The sequence below is a fragment of the Dreissena polymorpha genome, chromosome 7, assembly GCF_020536995.1.
Source record: "Dreissena polymorpha isolate Duluth1 chromosome 7, UMN_Dpol_1.0, whole genome shotgun sequence".
NCBI lineage: Eukaryota > Metazoa > Mollusca > Bivalvia > Myida > Dreissenidae > Dreissena > Dreissena polymorpha.
Window position 1 is genome coordinate 40,874,342 of NC_068361.1, and position 24,830 is coordinate 40,899,171.

At 35.1% G+C, this 24,830-nt stretch overlaps 1 protein-coding gene across 1 annotated transcript in view; it reads right to left on the reverse strand.

The window, feature by feature from the left end:
• Positions 1-1,981: 1,981 nt before the first annotated feature.
• Positions 1,982-24,830, reverse strand: part of LOC127837349 (protein crumbs homolog 1-like) — an 84,177-nt gene continuing 61,328 nt past the window's right edge. Inside the window, exons 17-25 of the mRNA XM_052364305.1 lie at positions 21,316-21,466; positions 17,635-17,861; positions 16,884-17,108; positions 15,287-15,472; positions 12,160-14,139; positions 9,358-9,567; positions 8,526-8,720; positions 6,497-6,743; positions 1,982-5,041 (exon numbers count right to left, since the gene is read on the reverse strand). Coding sequence (XP_052220265.1) covers positions 4,909-5,041; positions 6,497-6,743; positions 8,526-8,720; positions 9,358-9,567; positions 12,160-14,139; positions 15,287-15,472; positions 16,884-17,108; positions 17,635-17,861; positions 21,316-21,466 — 3,554 coding nt within the window. The 3' untranslated portion in view covers positions 1,982-4,908. The remainder of the gene's footprint in view (positions 5,042-6,496; positions 6,744-8,525; positions 8,721-9,357; positions 9,568-12,159; positions 14,140-15,286; positions 15,473-16,883; positions 17,109-17,634; positions 17,862-21,315; positions 21,467-24,830) is intronic.

Consider the following 24,830-nt stretch of genomic DNA (forward strand, 5'->3'; position numbering starts at 1 on the left):
TTTTAAATGATAACAAGCATTATTGACAATGGGCAAAACATGTTGCCACCAGTCATATAGTCTTCTCATAGTTGACATATTTTACATTTTTTGAAGCAACTGAAAAGTAACCCATTCTTTTTTATAAACGTATATGTCCAGTAGTGTTTTTTTTTTATAGGATATCTATCAAACAAGGATATCTATCAAACATGGCATGTATTGGTTGGATTTTCTTTAATTGATGATTATGTATGATAAGTTGCAATATTTTGTTTATTTCTTTTTAAAAAGCCTGCTGGTATACAATTTAGTTTTTAATTTGGCGTAGCTTTTTAACCCAGATTTTCACCTTGAATGACCTTTATCAACAGTCTATTAACCCTTTCAGTGCAGGAGCCGAATTTTGAAGGCCTTTGCAAACAGTTTAGATCCAGATGAGACGCCACAGAACGTGGCGTCTCATCAAGATCCAAACTGTTTGCTATTCTGATAGTATTCTTTGAAAAAAATTGAAGAAAATGATAATTTTAGAAATTCAGGTGACGACATTTTAGCAGAAGACAAATATCCCAGCATGCAAAGGGTTAACAGGGTGTAGGATCATGTGACTTTGTAACACACCGGTAAATGCTGCTTTTTTCCAAATAACTTTTTATAACAATTTTTCTTAGGAATTTCAATTAGTCCATAAAAGACAGATTTTTATGCTGCTGATTGCAATATGTAATACATCAGAATTGTTTTATTTCATAAGCATGTGTTCTTGTTCAAAAAGCCCATGTGTAATTAACGTTTACGCTTCACCCAACATGAATTTTTGTCACCAATCTCAGACATATTCAAGGATTTTTTCTTATACCTTAAGATATCGGCACAAACTGCAAGAAAAACTGTCTTTCATGCACTTATGATTTTTGCAAATGTATTTCAATAACTCGAGATATTTGAAAAAATAAAGTTCTTAACAGTGTGTTTACATTCTGTCAAGCCCATGTAAAAACCCCTGAAAACTCCGTTGATTCTGCACCCTGTAAAATGTTGGTGAAATTTCCTTCAAGAAGAGCCAAATGAATATATTCAAATATTTAATTGGCTGATTTGAGAAGAATCCCCTCAAACATTGGCCCCATCACTGGGTCTGTGAACAGCATAAAGGATGTAACACCTTTCAGTGTTGGGAATTTTAGACTACCCACTGCAGGTTCATATGACACACCTTTTGGATAAGATACGATTCATCTCTCAGAATTTCAGGGTCAGTAAATCTTCAGGGGAAGACCAAATGAACTATCGTTGATAACTTGGTATTGCTTTTAACATGACAATTTTGCTTTTGATTCTCTAACCACAAATGTTTGCCATAGGCTGTCAGCCTGTCTGGAAAAGATTCCTGAAAGTCTGAAAAGGCTTACACAATTAGCATGTTTGCTATAAATGATACAGTTTGACTAAAATTTTCTATAATTTTTTTTTATTAAGGTTATGTGTTCAATTTTCATGATACAATGAGATTTAAAAAGATGTGTCATGCGAAAATGGGTCGTATGAAATATGCTACCAGCATTTTATAAATTATAGCTACAGCCCAGCCTGCAAAATCACACAGTCTGGTCAGGAGATACCTAATGAGACCATGAAACCTTGTGTTATTTCATAGCGGACAGCATAGCTTCTGACCTGACTGTGCTTTTGCGCAGGCTAAGATGAGCTACGCTGCCAAAATGCCTTAAGAACCTTTTTCGTATGATGCAGCTCTAAGTGTGATTTGAATGTGTAGAAAGAAAACTGAATCTTTTTAATGAAATATTTATGTACCATATTTATTCGATAGCAAAAAAATAAACTCATAATAAGCCACACGAGGGCATACTTGATAAATTTTGTATTTATGAGCACTTCCGTGTGGTTTGAATATACCCGATACCTGCTCTTCATAACACACAATTCATGCGGTGAATATGCCACTAATAAGTGAAAAAAACAACAACAACAATTTAACCTTTGTTTTCAATTTAATTATTCAGAAATGCAAATTTTTTACCATTATTTCATAGTCGGAATATACACTAAATATCTTTTTTACAGATATTTTCTGATAAATCTGTTATCACAAACCCTTTATTGCAAATTAAGATAACCCTTTACCACTTAGATACGTAGTTTGACACATTTGTAGTCCCTTAGAAAGTTACATTTAATTTAAAAACTAGATTCAAGTTTTAAAGGGTTAATTTTCAACCTTTAGTAAATGATGAGCAGCAAACAGCATAAAACCTGAACAGACTACGAGTTACTTGCAGGCTGTTCTGGTGTTATGCTGTTTGCACTTCGCCATTTTCATTTTGCCTCTAAGTGGGAATGGGTTAATAGTAACAGATTAAAAATGAAGTTTATCTTTTTTACTCAACATAAACGAAATGAAAGTTGAAACTGTATTTGGTGTCGTTTTCAAAACCTCATTTAGACCTACATGTATACATGAAATCTGTCTATACATCAGAAATGAGTTCAGTAACTTCCATTTTTTTATATATGGATTTCTCAACTGTTTTTATGAAAATACAAAAAACGAAAAATGTTCAATAGGAGATAATTTAACTATAAGCATCGTCTATAAAATTAATACGTTTAATTCGAACACATCTGGACATATTTACTACATAGTTATACATGCCAACTATCAATGATTATACACGTTTTCATTTGAAAATGCTCAATCAATTGTCATAAATTGCTCATAATACTAACTAACTAAATTAAAGTCTGTAAACTTGTTGCTTTTACACGAAGCAAAAAATAAACACGTGCACACAAATAATCATAGAGAAAATGACTGTGTATTACACTGTGATGAGAAAAAGTATACATACATAATAACCGAAAACTGGGGGTGGGGAAATAAATAATATTGTTAAAATTGTTTATAATAATTACATAAATAAGAAAAAGCAATACATGTATATGAAAGTATGTCTCTGTTCCAGACAAAGCGTGTAACCTGTTATAATATGTGAGTTTGAAACAGGACTCAAATAATCAAAAAGCTCAAATAAAACTATAAATATTTAACAACTACCAATACCCCATCAACAAATATTCACTTTGAGATGATATGAAAAGTTATATAACTTCAAATAATATATTCACAAACAAAATACTACTTTTGCTCTTGTAGATTAATTTTCTAATGTCTAGAACATTTGGAATTCTTTATAAAATGATGTAATTAAAATTTTATATGCAGTTAAATAAAAAAATCAGACATTTACTGTCAATTATCATTTTAAAGGTATGACTATAGATACAATTTATTAGAGGGCTATACATATTTGAATTTATTTGTAGTTTTCACTTTTATGTCACTATGAACAATATCTCTATTATGAAGTGCATAAGACTTCTTGTTTCTCGATTATACAATTATGTTATGTTTTAAAGGGTCATTTTTGTATAGAATATGAACAGTAGGGAATTTGCATTAAAAAACAAAACCCAGTATATTTTAACAGCAAATCTCAAACACAGAATATATAATCATCAAGTAAAATTTGTTTACAAATACATGTAGAGAAAATCTCAATTTATTATGATCATAATTTCTAGACTCATCAACTGTTTTCTTTATCATAAGATCGTAGCTAAAATTAAAATAAAAATAAACTCAGTTTCATTACAAGTAATTTATTTTCAGTCAAATAAGTGAAACTTTCTTCCAAAGATGGACCACTTAATTATGTAGCTATCTTCTTGATATATGATAAACTACTAGTTGGTATTGTGAAAACTAAAAGGCATGATAACTGTATCTGTAAAAGTTGTTGACAGTCTCTTACGGTGAGCGGTGACATTATCCGTCCACATAAAACATTGGAAATTTTAATATCACTTGAAAATAAAAACTCCTATTAATCATGTTTTATTAAGAGCGATTTTTTTAAATTTAATTGTTACAACTCTACCCTTAGGAAGAGTTGAAAGTATTATATTTATGACATTAAAACATACAAAAAATAACAGCTTTGCTATGTAGGAAATTTCAAAAACAATGAACATGTGTATATTGAAATGTAACTATGGTAACATGTATGTATATATGTACAATTACAGAAATGTCTAGACATTCATGGACAAAGTGTATACGTTTTTGTAGCATGGTCAAACATAGCGACAACACAAAACTTAAATCCAAACCATAATGGAGATATAAATAACAGAAATGTATTAAATATATAGGTTTTAACAAATAAATCAAGTGTATGACCCTGGATGATACTAGTTTTCATAGCATTTACCAATTATAGCTGCAGTTATGAGTTTAGTTTACATGAACATTTTACCATGTTTTTTATAGAAATATCAATTACAAAAATGTTTTCATGAAAATTTCATTAACAATAAGAAAATAGGTTTTCATTAAAATCTCAGATTAAATAATATATTTATCTTATTTTAAAGGTTTTAACTGAAATGCAGTTTTAGGAATGCATTCACCCAAAATATTACTTAAATGTAAAGGTTTTTAGAACACAACAAATGAATGGAATGTATACATTTGTGCATGCATTTACAGGAATGTATAGATTTTTGCATGCATGTAGAGGAATGTACAAGTTTTTGCATGCATTTACAGGAATTATTATAATGTATAAGTTTTTGTATGTATTTACAGGAATGGATAGTTTGTGTATGCATTTACAGGAATGGATAGATTTGAGTTTGCAATTACAGGAATGTATAGTCTTTTTCATGTAATGACAGATATGTATAAGCTTGTGCATGTAATTACAAGAATGTATAGGTTTTTGCATGCAATAACAGAAATGTATAGGTTTTGGCAGGTAATTACAGGAATGTATAGGTTTTGGCAGGTAATTACAGGAATGTATATGTTTTCATGGACACATCATCCCCACCCCCAGAGTCTTGTCAAATAAGCCTCTCCCCGTGGGAGTTGTCAAACATCTTGTCTAAAGGAATACTGGGGGCCACACCGGGCCCATTCTGTTCAATGTGGGAAGGCTTGTACTGGCCCTTTAACCGTCTTGACTTCCGCAGGTACCTGGAAAGTAACAGACACTGTCAAATATGTGAAAGCCCCCATGGTGTAATGGATAATATGATGTCTGGCCTTAAGTGAGTGGGAGGTCACGGGTTAGTTTCCCACTGTGGGAGCGTTCTTTCGATCTCCCAAAAAGACAACAATTACTGGTGCTTCCCAGAAAACTGACCCGAGAGCGTTTCAGTTATCCTTAGGCTTTGATCAAATTGAGCATAAATTAATGTGTTTACAATAAAATTAACAGAAACTGTATAATGTAAAGTTAGAATTAGATATAAAATTAGAATGGCCATAATTAAGGTTCTTTTCCTAAACAAACACTGCACTATATGTTGTTAAGTTTAAATGTTTTTTGCTATTTTAGATCTATACTTTTGGTATAATAAGCACTTTTGAAGATGATCACTTATAGCATAATAACAACTAATATTATAATAAAACTCATCATTATTGCACCACCGGTGATGATAACGCCAGTGCAAGTATTATAATAAATGTTGTAATGTTAAAACAAAGCATGAAACAGGATTTTAAATCCATTCCCTCCACACACACCTCTATAAAGCATTTGTAGAAGAATGATAATACAAGGTCAACTTGAAATTATCCCAGGCATTAAGCAGTTTCAGGGCATATACAAAAACAGTTATGATTGTTGACCTTGTTTTTTTACCTATCATCAACAATTATGGGCTTGGAACAGTATGCATTTACCCTTTCCTACTCAGAAGCAAAGTGAAAATGGCTATGTGCAAACATCATAAAACCAGAACAGCCTGCAAATAACTTGCAGCCTGTTCAGTTTTTATGCTGTTTGCTGCTCATCAGTATCTAAGGGTTGGAGATTAAGCAATTTAAACTTGAATCTAGTAAGAAAGGTCTTAAAGCGGGTATATACGATTTTTTATATGTGTTTAATTGTAATATATTGATAAAATATGTTACAATAACCATATATAGGCAAGAAAAATTATAAATTAAAGCCGAATTTCATAAAATGCAGCAAAGACAAATTAGCGCCCCGAGCCGATGGTGACGTACATATTTTCCTACAATAACCGAAGCATTCGTCTTTGTATTAGGATCGGAGTTAGTGTTCGTGTGTCGTATGAATAGATATTGTTGCAGGAATTCAAATAAACCGTTAAACTAAGTTTAGATTCACATCGTACATGTATGGTATACATGCTGGCGAATTCGGCTGTACAGCCGTTTTCAATTTCAGAATTAAATATCTGGCTTATTTCGCATTTTTCGACACATGTTCTTCTTAACTTCTATTTTAATTTATATTGAAATATATATATATAATAAGTTTTAACACATTTTATATAAATTCATAAATATTTGACAAAATCGTATATACCCGCTTTAAATTAAATATAACTTTCTAAGGAACTACAAATGTGTGAAAACACGTATCTCAGTTGTAAAGGGTTATACTAACTTCCTTACCATAAAACATATACGACCAATATCAGGACAATGATTATCACAATGATAACAGATGCTATAATAATGCCCGTGTTGTTGTCCCCAGACGGATCTCCATTTTGTTTGGCAGCTATCTGGCAGAATCTTCCAGACTGCGTATCGCTGCAAACGCACGTGTATGACCCAACAGTGTTCTGACAAGCGGAGCCCTTGAAACACTCGTGACTGCTGGAGGCACATTCATCGATGTCTTCATCACAATGTGTCCCTGTCAAAAGAATAAGGGCCTGGTTATGGGAAAACTGGGCTAAATGCTTGTGCATAAAGTGTAGTCGCAGATTAGCCAGTGAAGTCTCCACAGGCTAATCAGGGAAAACTTTTTATGCTTTTATGAATTATTTTTTTAACAAGAAACCGTTGGAGCTGGGTGATGCTCCCCAAATTTTTTTTTGTCACAATATTGCACTATATATTCAGATAAATGGAAACGTCTTGAGGGGCATAACTTTGGACAAAATAATACGATGGATGGTTTAGCAACTTAAAATTTTTAAAGGGCCATAACTCTCTAAATAAATGATCAAATCAGAACCCACAAATAACATGCGTATCTCTTCAAGGTAGTTAAGCTTCCCATAAAGCTTCATTGAATTCCAGTCAGTAGTTGGGGAGAAATAGCCCGGACAAGAATTGCACTATATGAACAATGGAAAATTTCTAAGGGCCATAACTCTGTGAAAACTCATTCGACCATAACCGGCTGATAATATGCACATCTCTTGTTGGTAGTGAAGCTTCCCATAAAGTTTCAAAGAATTCCCGTAATAAGTTGCTGAGAAATAGCTCGGACAAGAATTGCACTATATGTACAATGGAAAATTTCAAAGGGCCATAACCCTGTGAAAAATCATTCGACAAGAACCGGCTGATAATATGCACATCTCCTCTTGGTAGTTAAGCTTCCCATAAAGTTTTATTGAAATCCGGTTATAAGTTGCTGAGAAATAGCCCGGACAAGAATTGCACTATATGTAAGGTTAATGGAAAATTTCAAAGGGCAATAACTCTGTGAAAAATCATCCGACCAGAACCGGCTGATTATATGCACATCTCCTTTTGGTAGTAAAGCTTCCCATAAAGTTTCATTGAATTCCGGTCATTAGTTGCTGAGAAATAGCCAGGACAAGAAATGCACTATATGTACAGTTAATGGAAAATTTCAAAGGGCCATAACTCTGTGAAAAATCATCCAACCGGCTGATAATATGCACATGTCCTCTTGGTAGTGAAGCTTCCCATAAAGTTTCATTGAATTCCGGTCATAAGTTGCTTAGGAATAGCCCGGACAAGAATTGCACTATATGTACAGTTAATTGAAAATTTCAAAGGACCATATACTCTGTGAAAAATCATCCGACCAGAACCCGCTGATAATATGCACATCTCCTCTTGGTAGTGAAGCTTCCCATAAAGTTTCATTGAATTCCGGTCATTAGTTGCTGAGAAATAGCCCAGACAAAAATTATTCACAGACGGACAGACAGACAGATGTACAGACGCATGGACAGACGAAGCGGCGACTACATGCTCCCACCAAAATAAATTTTGGGGGAGCATAAAAAGAAGTGTCTTCTAAACAAAAGTCCAGTCTAGGCGGTAAGTGTTGTTTCAGATTAGCCTGTGCAAACTTCACAGGCCTATATGTTGTTTCAAATGAGCCTGTGCAGACATCATAATATGGAAAAACTCTACCCACATGCATTAAACCCTGTTTTTCCAGAGTGACCCTCAAATCAATCAATTGAGCATTAACTGAATTTCACTTTATCAGGTCAATTTACCGATGCACGCTTTCAAGTGTATTTCAATGCTTGGTATGGAAACCTGAATCAATGGCCAAAGCTCCAAATACAAGTTTCCTAAGCCTTGCTAAATAATTGTATCTGTATTCAACACTAAACTATTCTCTATGTTTTCCTACTTGTATGGAATAAACATGTTCCATACAATATTTTAATTCATTTCCCATAAACTCTTGTATACATCATACCATGAAAACCTGCAGTGCAGATGCACTCAAACTTCAGCCCTAAATCCCTGCAGGTGGAGTTGTTGATGCACGGACTACTGGCACATTCGTTGACTTCCTGTTCACATCTGTCACCATGGTAACCAGTACCATTGCAGTCACATGTGTACGAGTTGACCCCGTCTAGACAGCGGCCATTGTTCAGACATGGATTGCCTGGTTTAACCAGCAACAACCAATTTAAAGCAATAATAATTTAACTACAGGCTTCAGGGCTATGGGAATTTTTAGTTTGAATAATGTCAGTCTTGCTTTAAATATTAATACAAATGAATTACACTCAAATATGACCAGTGTTTTCATTTGTTAACATTTAACATTGAGATAGAAAACAAAATTGTCCGCATGAGGTCAAATGTCGGGCCATTAACTTTTAAAAAGCATAATGAACTGAATTTATTGGTACAATTAAGTTTGAATAAATGCTGCAATAAAAAAAACAAAAAAAACATACTGAATTAATTGGTAGACAATTGTTTTAGAATAAATAGAACAATCTTGAATAGATAAACATTTATACAAATATATTAAACATAATTTATTTGTATAAGTAAGTTTAAAATAAAGATTACAATCTTGAATAGATAAATCTTTTTACTTTTGTACAAGTCTGGTAGCTGTATGTTCAGTTCAGTCATTTCATATCAACCAGTGTCCCTGCACTTAATAGTTAAGAAACAACCAAGATACGCAAATGTGATGAGATGACAAAACTATGGAAATGGAGGATATATTTCTAATGCTTCAACGCATTTTTTGACTGGAAAAATTAATAACAATCGAAATAACAAACCTATGCAATCATTTATGTTCATTTCACATGTTTTCCCCTGGAAGCCAGTTCTGAGACAGTCACACAAGAAGCCTGACACTGTGTTTACACATATGCCGTCATTTTTACACGGCATATTGACACAGTTGTTGACCAGTTGACCACATGTCTGACCCTCCCACCCCGCCACACAGCGACACCCAAATGACCCTGCAAAATTCTCGCAAACACCTGAAAGAGACAAAGATGTGCACTAACTAGATGCGAGTCTGCAACTGTTAACTGTACTTTAGCATGTGTCATGCACAGTTTTAAACCATCATTTCAATTTAACAATTGGTGTGCATAATACATTGCTACGACGAAAGTCTGAATGATAATGTGCACACAATTCATTGTTCTATCCTTAATATCCGTAACAGATGCCATGTTTAGCACAACAAAATCAGGTGCCAGTTATACATGGTTGAGTATTATACATGGTACATTTATACATAAGAATGTATGGTACAATGTACATTATACATAGGAATTTATTGTACATTATACATAAGAATTTATGGTACATTATAGATAAGAATTTATTATATTTTGCAAGTGACAAAGTTATAGCTATCATAGCTATATGACATTTGTGTCTGTGGAAAATTTCTTTTTATCTTTATCAAAAAAAGTGCATAACTATAGTGTTGTACAATTCCCTTAAAAGCAGCAAAGTGCAGTTATTTAACGTGATGTCTTCTGTCATATCTTCTTATGACTCAAATATGTTGTGCATTTGATGAGTTCTTTTTTTAAGGTAACATTTTCGCAAATCTCTTCAATAGAATATTATTTAAAGCGTGATAGGAAAACACATTTTGTCTTTCAGTCACTTTAAAACGTAGCATGGTGATTTGATTGGTAATGTGGTTGTGATTTGATCGGTTACATGTATGTGGTTGATAAGGTGTCTGCCCTGTAACCAGGAGGTCATATGTTTCATCCCAACTCAGGGAGCCTTCATCCTGAGATCTTCTGTTAAATAGACATCTATTACTGTTCTTTTCCCAGAAAACAGATTCCAGAATGACTCTTTATGCCAATGGACATAATTGAAACCCAGCTAGATTTAAAGTTTTGAACGGCTGATCATAGGAAAAAATGTAATTTTTTTCCCTAAATGTTTACCATGTGGAAGTTTGCATGTCTTTGTTTCAACAGTGTCAGTTCAGAAACTGGATTCATGTTAACCAAATAGGTATTGTCTATTTTTGAAAATCAAATATTGTAAATACATTGATACACTGTAACTCCAATATAACGCGGATGACGGGGTCCAAGCCACGCAACCGCGTTATAAACGGACAGCGTTATAAGTTTTTAGCTAATTTATTGCAGGGGGGATATAAAAACAGGTAAAGTATAGCCTATAATATAGGTCCTGTGTATTGCCATGCTCTGTTGTCATCCGAAAATACTTGCATATAAACCGAATCGAACGATAACGTAATACATACCGCTTTTCTAATGTGCACATGCATCCGATAATCCAATATAATTACAACATCAATTATGAAAAAAATAATCTTTAACATTTATGACGAGAAATATGAGATTCATAAGCACATCCATATGCCGACGCCAATTTTCAGAAAAAGAGTACAGTGCATTATGGGACAGAGCTTTAATTGGGCGAGCGACTTTAAATTTAGATTGAATGCAATACGACACATGTACAAAGAAATGTTTTATTGCGTCATACGCGTCATGTAAAAATCGTGCTTTCCGTGGACTTTCTGATAAATGGCAAAAATTTAAGTGATTCTCTGTTAAGTATACTGCGTTAGCACGTAAATAAATCGTTAGGATTATTTAATTTATTATTCGTACACGTACAGAAACAACAGAAACATTAAACATAAACAAAGATCTTTTTATTTATCAAGCATGTATAGCATATAATAAACGATAACACTGTCAATGTTTATACAATACACGATACATACAAAACATTAACAGGTAATTCATCTATTCGCTATGAAATGTGAAATATTCCGTCATCTTTTCTCTGCTTGCACGAGTCTCTGGCTGCGCAGTATACTAGTTGTGCGCAGTTTATTTCACAGCCGCTCCTTTCATATGGACAAACTGCAATCAAATCAAAGTAAAAATGTTTTAATCGTTTTGAATAACTTTAATTTGATAATTATTCCACTTGCACTTACCTTATTGAAAATAGCGCACTGAGCCGCTCTGATAGAGAATACATGTGATAAACACTGACTCGCAAGTTTTCACACCTTTATTGACCTTTATTGACATTACACAAGAAATTAACACCAGCTAGCTTTCTCTTGTCGTTTAACTTCTAATCGATTAAAAACGATTAAAATCGGTTAAAATCGGTTAAACGGACGGATAAAGCAAGCAGGCTGTGATCGCCGCCATCTTTGAATTTTCTGAAAATACATGAAGATGCATAACATTGGTTTGAATCAGAAATGGAAGGTTGGAGAAAAAACGGGATCCAAGGACCCCCCCGCGTTATATTGGACACAGCGTTATAACGGACCGCACTATATTGGAGTTACAGTGTAATATTTTAACTTACTACATTTTTTCTTTACATTTATGTAAAAACTTTTAAAATGAGTCTATAAGGATTAATTAAATTGACCCACGTCAATGAGTGGGAAAAAATGGTGTTTTCAATGTAATGTATATCTACATTCAAAAAGTATTTATCACATTTAAGTTTTAATGGAAATATAGTTAGACAAAGACCCAAATGCTAAAAAAAAATGCACAAATTTACAACAAACAGATATTATATAATGTTACCTTGGTTAAAGCATGGATTCACTCCTGAACACTCATCAATGTCAATTTCACACCTCTGCCCTTTGAACCCAGTCCTCGCACAATCGCAGGTGTAATTTCCCAGCGTGTTAACACATATTCCACCATGCTCACACGCAAATTCATTCCCTACACATTCGTCTGTATCCACATTACAGGTACCACCTTGAAATCCTGTGTTACTACAATTACACCTATAAGGTACTGTGAAAGTTGTGCAGTTCTCCAGCTGCTTACACAAAGTCACTTGACAGGTCTCGTTGTGCCATCCGCAGGTCTTCACAACTTCCTGACAGCTACACAAGCCTTGATACACGCATTTGCCCCCGTTTGCACATGGCTGGCTAAAGCAGGCATCTTTGACATCTTCGCAAAATATCCCGTCATACCCTGGCAAGCAATTGCAAATGTAAGCGTCTACACTATCCACACACTGAGCACCATTTTTGCACTTGTGCTGAATACAGTCGTCAATATTTGTTTCGCAAGCAGCACCCATAAATCCTTTTGCACACAAACAAGTATACTGAAATGCTGGATTTGTTACAGAATTCGATAAGCATTGAGCATTATTCTGGCACGGATTTGAGGAACAACCTCGCCTGTCAATTTCGCAAAACACACCATGAAATCCTGTCAAACAATTACAAAGAAATGCGTTCAACTGATCAATACATGTTCCATTGTTCTTACAAGGTGAACTTTCACACTCATTTATTTCTTGTTCACAAAAATCACCACGGTAACCACCATGACAATCACAGTGGAACCCTGGGAAAAATTTCCAAGGTGTCTGATTACTCTCCACACACTTAGCACCATTTAAACACGGGTTCGATAAACATTCATTTACATCAATCTCACAAAAGCTTCCTGCAAAACCATTGGAACACTTGCACAGATAGCCAGGATTGGTCTGAGATGTATTGTAGATGCAAACTGCATTGTTTCTGCAGGGGTTGTTGTCGCAGTGATTTACAGGTATCTCACATGTGTCCCCAGAAAATAATTGAGAGCATGAGCAACGGAATGTGATTTTGTCATTAAAACAATGGCCATTATTTGAACAAGGCTGGCTTGCGCAATAGTCAACAAAATTGCAATTCACACCATAAAAACCTAGATTACACTTGCACTCATATCCTTCTGCATTTGAGAAGCAGGTGGCGTTATTCTTACAAATGTTTGCATGACAGAAGTCATATGACTGACACTGCCTTCCCGAATACCTGTTCAAACACTGGCACGAATAATTCTTATTGTCTTCTGCAGGTAAGCATGTGCCTCCATTAAAACATGGCTGTGACGAACAAATATACACATTTTCACAATTTGTACCAAAGTAGTCCCTCAAACATTCGCATTTGTAGGCATTAACAATATCACTACACTTGCCGCCATTTTTGCAGGGACTACTTTCACATTCATTTATCTCCACAGAACAATTCACACCTGTCCATCCAGATTTACAATAACATTTGTACCCTGACGGGAAAACTAATGAACAATTATCTGTTGTATTTGTCTCACAAAGATTACTTTCACAAGGGTTATACACAGTATCACAGAATTTCCCTATGTAACCTTCATCACACTTGCATGTGTACGTCATGTGACCATCAATACAGTTGCCATGGTTGCAATTTTTATTCACACAGTCATTCATACTTTCATTGCATGAAATCCCTTCCCATCCAGCTATGCAAGTGCACTCCCTAGCATTCCATGTATCCCTACACTCTGCATGACCTTTACAAGGTTCAAGGTTACACGAATCAACACCATGACATCCTTTGATGATGTCACGGCTACTTATAGTAACGTCAGCTGAATTCCCTAAACTGTTGTTATTTGTAGTAAGAGTAATGGAGCCATTAATATCCAGAAAGTGGATTCCTTTGTTGTTGAATGTGATATTTCGAATACAACCTTGCATAAGACCAACTGATGACCATGTGTTTCCTGAAAAAAAATTAGTAAGAACTACATGTCAACCTGTACCTTTGCAGATCTTAAATGATCTATTAAAACATAAAAAATATATGTAAATATTAATGTTTGGCTATATTGAATAAAGTAAATAACAACTTCTAAATCTGTTTTATACAGTTTACCTTGCTTTAGCATAAAATAGGTTATTTTCATGAGAGAAACAAGGTTCTTAAACATGACCTATTTCAAATCAAGCAGAAAAAAGAGCTGTCACCATAGGATGACATATGCCCCCTATAAACGCTTAGATAGAAGTTATGAGCATTTTTTCGAAACCTAAACGCAGATTTCGAAACCTAAACGCGGACCCTAAGTTCAAGGTAAAGTTCACAGTGGTCAAAATTTTTGTGCGTATGAAAAGGCCTTGTCCATTTACACATGCATACCAAATATGAAGGTTATATCTCAATGGTCATAGAAGTCATGAGCATTTTTCGAAACCTAAACGCAGATTTCGAAACCTAAACGTGGACCCTAAGTAAAAGGTCAAGGTCACAGGGGTCAAAATTTGTGTGCGTATGGAAAAGTCTTGTCCATATACACATGCATACCAAATATGAAGGTTATATTTCAAGGGACATAGAAGTTATGAGCATTTTTCGAAACCTAAACGCAGATTTCGAAACCTAAACGCAGACCCTTAGTTCAACGTCAAGGTCACAGGGGTCAAAAATTGTGTGCGTATGGAAAGGCCTTGTCCATATACACATGCATACCAAATGTGAAGGTTATATCTCAAGGGACATAGAAGTTATGAGCATTTTAAAACCTAAACGCAGATTACGAAACCTAAACGCGGACCCTAAGTTCAACATCGAGGTCACAGGGGTCAAAACTTTTGTGCGTTAATAATGGAAAGGCCTTGTCCATATACACATGCATACCAAATATGAAGGTTACATCTCAAGGGACATAGAAGTTATGAGCATTTTTTGAAACCTAAATGCAAAGTGTGACGGAAAGACGGACGGACGGACGGACAGACCGACGGACAGTCCGATCACTATATGCCCTCCTTCGGGGGCATAAAAACATAGCTACTGATTCACATACTGGCAAACTAGATTAAAAATGATTCAAGCAAATAAATATACCAAGCTTCCTTTCAACAACATACCTGGTTGAAAAGGTTTTCCCGCTGCAAACACTCTCACAACAGGTTGATACTGGAAAACACTGAACTTTGTTTCTAATGACAATGACCTTAACCCTTGATACACTGTCAAAAGGTCATGGCCTTTGACCCAGAAAATAGTGTGCCATTCACCGTCTGACAGTGTGTCGATGAATCGCAGATGGGAGGCTGGAAAATAGTGGTTAAAAGAAAGCATTAACTTTTTGTGAAGAACAAATCTCATGTCTTTATTGTGAAATCGTCAGCAATAATTCTGAACAGTTAAACGATTTTAAAATAAACATACATGTATATGAACATACATTTTTACCACCCATTATGCCTTTCTGGAAAGAATCTGTTCTATTTTTATCTTTTTTATGGCATTTTATAATAAATGCCCGTTTTCAATCAACAATATTGTGTTTGTTCTTTCCTTCAAGTCATACGAGTCCGTCCGGTCTATGACCTTTTCATTACCACCGAGGACAATACATAAATAATATTTTATGCACACATAAAAGATTTTATGTCATTGTACGATTTCTTAATTGTTGAACATTATATTAATTGGTTCAAGCCTTATATTTAATTACTTGTGTATAACCTCAGGGTGGGGTCACATGGGCTCTTTTGACCAATCAAATTCAGTGTTGGCCATTGTGGCCCTTTGTATCCTTTTAGACTAACGAGGAATCCAATATGGTCGAAATTAACAACCCACCTCCACCCCTTCTCCGCCATAAGGTTTTGACTCCCGTACTATGTATGTTTTTACCTGTGTGTAAAACACATTTGTTTCTTATTTTACTGTTATACGCATCAAATATTTTTCTTTTATACTTATTTTGGGCGTGTTTTTCCCGCCGTCATCACATTCAAATTCATGTTTTTGTATGTGTATATACGCGTGGCGTGTTTTTACCACCCATTATGCCTTTCTGGAAAGAATCTGTTCTATTTTTATCTTTTTTATGGCATGGCGTGTTTTTACCACCCATTATGCCTTTCTGGAAAGAATCTGTTCTATTTTTATCTTTTTTATGGCATTTTATAATAAATGCCCGTTTTCAATCAACAATATTGTGTTTGTTCTTTCCTTTAAGTCATACGAGTCCGTCCGGTCTATGACCTTTTCATTACCACCGAGGACAATACATAAATTTCTAATATAAACTAATTTAGCATTTACTTAATGAAAGCTTATTTTTCAGTTTTGTAAACACATGCTACTGATTTCTACAATAATCACAAATTAAATTTTTGAATATTTGACTTTAAAACAAATAATTTTTGTGTCACATTGTATACATAATTATTATTGTTATGTTTATTCAATATCTGTAAAGCTTATTAACTTCTTACCTGAGGTGCAGGTCAAGTGAAAATGGCTTCATGCAACCAGCATAAAACCAGAACAGCCTGCAAGTGACTCGCAGTCTGTTAAGGTTTTATGCTGTTTGCTGCTCATCGGCATCTAAGGGTTGGAAATGAAGCCTTTACAACTCGAATCTAGTAAGGTCTTAATTTAATTTGATTTGCTAAGAGACTACAAACGTGTCAAAGAATGTATCTGAGTGGTAAAGGGTTAACAACTCACCTGAGGTCAAGGTCAATGTCACCTGCAGACTGGTTCTGTAGAGGCTGAACTCCAAGCTGGCATGAGGGGAACCAGTCTGGGGATGGTAGAACTGTATCAGCATCAGGGTGACAGTCTGGTTTCTTGTTCTAAATTCGAAAGAACCAGTCTCTCCAAATGGAATGTTGGTTGTGTTCACATTGATCGCCATGGAGCTTGTTTTCCCATTAAATGTTGCGGACTCCGCTATAGAATAAAACAAAAAAAATTAAGCCAGATCGCCACAAAGGTCTCAGGAGAATCTTACCAGGTGTCATGTATAAAATATCTTTTATTTGGTAAAAAAGTAAAAAAAATGGTTTCCTTTTGATCATAACAAATTATCTTATACACAGGAAAAACACAATACAACTGTTGATTCTTGACTCGAAAAATGAGATTAAAATGAAGAAGCATTTTAATCTTTTTAAAGTGACCCAAAGCTGATGCTTGGGTCAATCAAATGGAAACACACGATTTCTTCATACAGCTACTTTCACTTTCTTGGTTCAAGAAAAATGTAGAAGAGGTTGTATTCTTTTGGAAAAAATTGACAATTCCAGGACAAACATTAATACTTAATGCGGAAATGTTTGTTAATTAATATTTATTCAATGAATATCAAATGATAAGACTACAAGTGGAATTAATTTAAGTTTGGGAGAACAGGAAAATAGGAATAAAGCGATTTATTTTGTAACCTCACATAAAGCAAAAATATTTAAACACTTACCAATTTCACAATTTTCACCAGTAAAACTTCCTGGACATGTGCATGTATGCGCAATCCAGTCTGCGTGACACTGGCCACCATTTTGGCATGGCAGCCCAGAACAGGAAGTGTCCCTGGGGCAACCTGGGATAGCAGGAGGTGGGTCATTACCAAAAATTGACACTGATGATGTACTCAGGTCAACTGGTGATTGGTTGATAGTGAGATTCTTGATGCAGCCAATGAAACTGAAATTAGGAACAATAACAGTCAATCATAGTCCCAGGTAATTAATAATAGAAAACAATCCATTATATATTCAAACAAATTAATAACATATCCATAATGTTTACTTTCCTTGCATTGTTTTTTTGTGTATAAAATTTGGTGCACCAATTTTTCCCCATTTCAGATCTCAGAAGATATAAACGAATTACTACATAAATTACTGCTTTACTGAATATTTTAAATCATGTTGATTACCACAACAGACTTGAAAGCAAAAATGTAGTGTCTGCTTACAATTTTGGAAACTAAATAAACATCATAGAGGTTGATGTGTCAAGCAAAGGATGATATATCAATGGTTGAAAATTATATGCATCTTGTCCTGTGATATGCCATGAGTGTACAATGATACAAATTATTATAGGTTTTTTGTTAATTAAATTCAATAAGCTATGATTATAGCACCGTGCGTTTGTGATAGACTAGAAACTGTTATGAACATTGTGATTGTCTGACCAGAAATCGAAGAAAGGTTATTTATCTGCCATTGTGTTAACACAATTACATTGACAGGTGTCAAATAAGGATCCTCATCGAGTCTATTGAAACGTGTCTCTTTGAAATGTTTCCTTGACTAACTAATATACTTATACAGCCATTGTACTTGAGCTTACCTGATTCAAATAAGTCATGGCATAAACCAGCCAATCATTTCGGATTTAATCAATGTTAACTACTTTGCATAGAAGGATGGTCCAAACTTATGAACAGTACAGACACGTACAAGCATATCTGGCTCCATACTTTAGGGATTCCAAATTAAAATCAACAAAGTCATAGTAATGCATGCTTGACCTGGATATGCACTTGTTATAAATTCAAAATTCTTTATTCCCTTTTAAAATTTTACAAACAATCATTTTATCAAAATGAATTAGGTATTCATCCTCTGTGTTTAAGAAAGCATTGTGAACAAACAAAACAGTGAGCCGCAATGCCATATTACCATACATGTTTGAGTGTGATTTTTTTTTAGGAGGGGTCAGGTCATGTCAAATATTGCAATACATCTTTTAATGATTAATCATAACAGAACTGGTTGTATAACTGTCTATCCTTCACCGTGTCTGGACTAGCACCATATGAAATTCCAAGCTACTGTCTATCCTTCACCGTGTCTGGACTAGCACCATATGAAATTCCAAGCTACTGTCTATCCTTCACCGTGTCTGGACTAGCACCATATGAAATTCCAAGCTACTGTCTATCCTTCACCGTGTCTGGACTAGCACCATATGAAATTCCAAGCTAAGTCTACATAATACCAACTCCACACCAAATTTCAGCACAAAACCTCAAAGCAATGTCAAGTTATTTAGTAGAAGCATATTTTTCTATATTTGTTAACAGTTTCCATGACCAAATGGACCTCAAAATGCAATCCATGACTAGATCTTCACATACACTACCTTTACACAAAATTACAGCAAAATTCTTACATTTAAACTAAAACTTTTGATAATAATTTTTTTTTATTCAATTCAACTGGCCCAAAACGCAATCCCATTAAAGATCAGCATGTACGATCATACCTACAAACAAAATGTCAATAAAATATTTCCATCCTTTTTGAATTTATTTGAACTCTTTATCTATTTTAGACTATGTTATGTCGTCCGTCAAATTGATGAGGATCACTCTAGCCAACTTAACCCTGGTCTGAGACTGGTTTTGTATGTGTGTGCACATCTGGCTAATGAGGCCGATCCTGGAACGGAATTTTCTTCAGTAAATCAGACATGGAATGAGTGGGACAATTTGGTGACACGGGCCTTTCGGCTCTTATTCTCTGCGGCAGTTTTTCTTTTTGCCTTTTACGTCTTGGCGCCTTTGTAACTGGAAGAGTTTCAGGTGGTGCTATCCATTTCGGATAGTTCCAAAGTGTCTGGGATGATTGTGAGGCTTTAAGAGTGTCTTTGAAATGTTTCTTTTGTCCAACATGAGCTGGCCTTGTTTCAGCTTGCCATAAAAGATTTGTTTAGGTAGCCTTTCATCAGGCAGGCGGGCTTAGTCCCCTGTCCAGTAAAGTTGGAACTGCATCAAGATGGTGAAGATGCTGGGGAGACCTGCCTAAGACAATACCTCTGTGTCTGGGGATATGTCTTGCCACTTGATGCCGAGTATCTTCCCGAGACTTGTCATGTGAAAATAGTTCAGTTTCCTGAATGGCCTTGATACACTGTCCATGTTTCAGATGAATATAGCAGCGTAGGGAGCATCACTGCACTGGTAACATTCGGTGATGATGTCTCTTCTAATCCAAACATTTAGGTATAGTCTGCTAAAGATGGAGCTGGCTCTAGCTATACTGATGTTCACTTTGTTATCGATGGTGACATTCTGTGATACTGTGTTGAGTCTCTGGCCAATGACAGAAATCTTGGGCTCAATATACGGCTTTCCAGGCACAGGCTGATGGAAGACTTAAGTCTTCTGTGTGCTGAATATAAGACCAAAGGTTGTGCAGGCACTAGTCAACACAGTGTTGCATATAGGCTTCTTAGAAACTATTTTTCTATTTTCAGTAACAATGACCTTGACCAAGCTGGCCCCAAATGAAATGCCTTTAGGTTTACTACAAACAAAATTAAAGCACAATTACCTACCTGTAACCTCCAAACTTAAGATATTAAGCGGAAACTCTTTTATTTTTAGTCACAATGACCTTTGCCAAGATGCAATCCCTCACTAATTCAGCCTGTATACTACCAACAAAACAATTTCAACACAAGATTTCTATCCAACTAAAGTTATTGAGCACAAACATTACTGTGGTCAGTTTACCCACTCACACTTTCAAGGTTAACTGATTTAAAGAAAGTAAAGTTACCATATTTATGCCAGTATAATTGTTGGTCAGTGAATGTTCATACAGATCCTAACATATATATGTTGTGTTTTTTTTTGGTAGTAAATATTGAGATATGGAGTAGTTGCACACAACTGTTAACAATAAGTACAAACAATGGCATAATTCTGTTAAATTGAAGGTCAGAGGTATGAAACTTGGCCAGTGACCTATGACCACAAACACATCTGATAAAATCCAATTTAACATCAAAAGTAGAAACCATGGTATGGAGATTTTGCATGTTTGCCTTAACCAAATTTCTAAGTATGAACAGGGGCATAATTCTGATACATTGTAGGTCAGAGTTATAGAACGAGGTCAGTGACCTCATCCAATAACCCACAACACAGGAGTGAAGTTTCAGCACAATACCTATAGAATAAACAGTGATGTGGATAATATGCAAGTATACTTTAACCTGAGAGTTAATGGACGCCGATGGCGACATTTTGGGTGAGGGGTATAGCTAGCACTATTCTGTGAAGTTGAGCTAAAAAAGTAACTTGGAATTCAGGAAGTAAAAGGAATTCAAACTTCAACTTTCTCAACCTGATGACCATTACCTGAATGAATTAGTAGAATTTAGCCTGTTTCTCCACTTGTTTACTGTAGGGTGGTCATGCAGTTGTCCCAGGAACAGTGGGGTGTGAACTTCTAGTGAATTACCCACAGTTCCCTGTGCACTTCCAGTCACTTCTGAGAAATTACTGGAAACTGAAGATTATGTTCAAGTCAAAATCACCACCATTAACAGTTTACTTTTACAAATCAACTTTCTTTACATGAATTTAAGGGAACAATTCACTATGAACAAGAGCTGTGTTTGTGAATTCACAATTCACTATGAACAAGAGCTGTGTTTGTGAAACACAATGCCCCCAACTGCGTTTTGAAGCAACAAAATCTATTTTAGAAAAAATTGTTATGTTTAAGGCCCATAACTTTGCAAAAAATCAATGGACTGAAACAAAAGTCACGCTTCATCTGTAAGTCATGTAGGTAGACCTACATACCAAAAATCAGTTAAATATCTGAAAGCCTTTTGTAAAAAAAAACCTTCGGAAAACGGTTATTATAGGGAAAATGTATAAGTCCAAGGCCCATAACTTCGCAAAAAATAAATGAACCAGAAAGAAACACACACTTCATCTGTACATCATATAGGTAGACCAACATACCAAAAATCAATGGGCTGGAATGAAACTAACACTTCATCTGTAAGTCATGTGGGTAGACTTGCACACCAAATATGAGATCCATATCTGAGAGCATTTAGAAAAAAAGTCCAGAAAATGAAATTCCAGATTGACAGATGTTGTATTTATGATATTTGCGAAGAAACAGCAATACTGAATATTTACCATGCACTAAAATATCCATGATATTCATCTTTTGAAGTTTTAACAAATTGAAAAGCGTTACAAACACAAAACAATTGAATTATTTGGTGAGTTATATTGTTATCACTACATGTTGTGACATAACAAAGATTGCTTATATAAAGTATAAACAAGAGATGTGTTTGTCAGAAACACAATGCCCCCTACTGCGCCGCTTTGATTTATAAATTAATTTTTTTATCATTTGGCAGGTACACATAATTATCTCCCTTTGAAGCTTATTACTTCCCTTGGATTTGTTTTTTTGACCATTGACCTTGAAGGATGACCTTGACTTTGACCATTTTCCACTAAAAATGTGCAGCTCCATGAGATACACATGCATGCCAAATGTCAAGTTTCTATCTGAAACGACATAGAAGTTACAGTACAGCTAACGCGGCACAAACATAATCCGCGGCTACGCCACGGCCAGATTATTAGTACGCGGCGGCCGAATCGTGTGTTCACGCTGCGTATTGCCGTGGCACTCGGCATCGATCCGCGCAACGACGCCGAGTCTGTGTTAACCTCGCGTACTTTCGCGGAGTAAATCCGCCGCATACGTACGCGGCGGATCGAGTGAAAATATTTCCACCTACATGTACATACATGTATGTGTAGCGTAGAATTAATTACGCGCAACTGCTAATGTTTCGTTCGATTATCATTATTAAATTTGTAATCAGAAACACACTTCCGAATTTTAATGCTAACGCGACCTTTGACAAATTCTAGCGTCAAATAAACAGTGCTAAAATATCCTTTGTTTCATAAAAAGAGCGCGAAAATTATGCAGACATGTAGAACGTCGTTTGGAAAGTTTGGGTGTATTTTGTGTTGTATAAATACATGAACATCACGTCAGGCGTAAATCGCGTGTTCAGTGGAAAAAAAAACGCCCCGATTAGACGTTATTTCATCATCTCTATAAATAGTAACAAATGCCAAAATGTATGTGATACTTAAGGAAATATTGAGAATGTTTGTGTATCGTAAATATTTACCAGCATTTGCTTAATAACTGGAATATACGGGATGATCGGGTAATTAGTAGCGATATTAACTGTATAATATGAACAAAATAAAACGTGTTTATATACGCATATTCAAACAATAGATATAATAAGCTGATAATTAACAAAACAACAAATACGTCGTCACCGTCTTGATTATTGATGTGGCTACAAACTGCAAATTTTCTCAGCTTAAATTTTATAGCAAAATCAACATGCAATTAATTTATAAAGACACCATATGCTGGAGCCTTGACCACTTGTATGTGCGAAAACATAATTACGTGACCTTGTTTATGTGTGAAATACATACACTACGGGCGGGAAACAAACTTAATTGGCCAGACACATTAACTATGCTTACATGTATATGCTAATACAATCCGCGCACAATAAATTTATTATGATTAATTATTATTATAATTGTTCTTTCAAAATTTGTTAACTACATGTAACTAATAATCGACTCGGCATCATGTCGCGGATAGCGGCATGCCTCGGCGGACAGATGCGAAGTTTCGCGGCGAAATGCGACTTGCCGCCGCATACTGACGCGGCTTCAACGACTGACGCGGCATCGACTCGTTTCGCCTTACCGCCGCGGATAGCGAAATACGTTTGTTCCGCTTTGGCTGTACTGTATGAGCATATTTCAAAACTTAAACGCAAAGTGCGACGGAAAGACAGACAGACAAACGGACAGTCTGATCCCTATGTGCCCTCCTTTGGGGGCATAAAAACAACACTCACTGTGTCAGCACACATGGCTGAGTGTTTTAGGTGCTAGACTTTCACTCCCAAGGGTCAGTGGTTCGAGTCCAATTTTGAACTTTTGTTCTTTCTTTAATTGTATTCTTGGTTTTTACTAGAACTATTAAGTTAAAATGTTTACATTGAGCAATTTGAAGCATTTAATGTTAAACTCCCAGACATGCCAAACTCTGTGAAAAGGTCCCTTTAAATATTTTTGTCCTGACATCTTGTTTTGTCATTATTGAGTACACTGTAACTCCAATATAAAGCAGATGACGGAGTCCAAGCCACGCAACAGCATTATAAACGGACAGCATTATAAGTTTTGAGCTTATTTATTTAAGGGGGCTATAAAAACAGGTATTCTATAACCTATAATATAGGTCCTGTGTATTGTCATCCGCAAATACATGCATAAAAAACGAATCGATCGATAACAGTATACATACCGCTTTTCGAATGTGCACATTTATCCGACAATCCAATATAATTACAACATCACTTACGAAAAAATAATGTTAAACATTTATGACAAGAAATATGTTTACAAATTTCGTAAACAAATTCATAAGCCTACGCCTTTTTTCAGAAAAATTAGTACAGTGCATTATGGGACACAGTTTTCATTGGACGAGCCAATTTAAATTTAGATTGAATGCAATATGATACATGTACAAAGAAATGTTTTATTGCGTCATACGCATCATGTAAAAAACACGCTTTCCGTGGACTTTCTGACAACTGGCAAAAATTTAAGTGCATCTCTGTTAACTATTACACTGTGTTAGCATGTAAATAAATTGTCAGGATTTTTTTATTTATTTTTCGTATACGTACTGAAACATTAAACACACACAAAGATATTTTTATTTATCATGCATGTGTAGCATATAATAAACGATAACACACACAGCAATATTTAGTTTATAC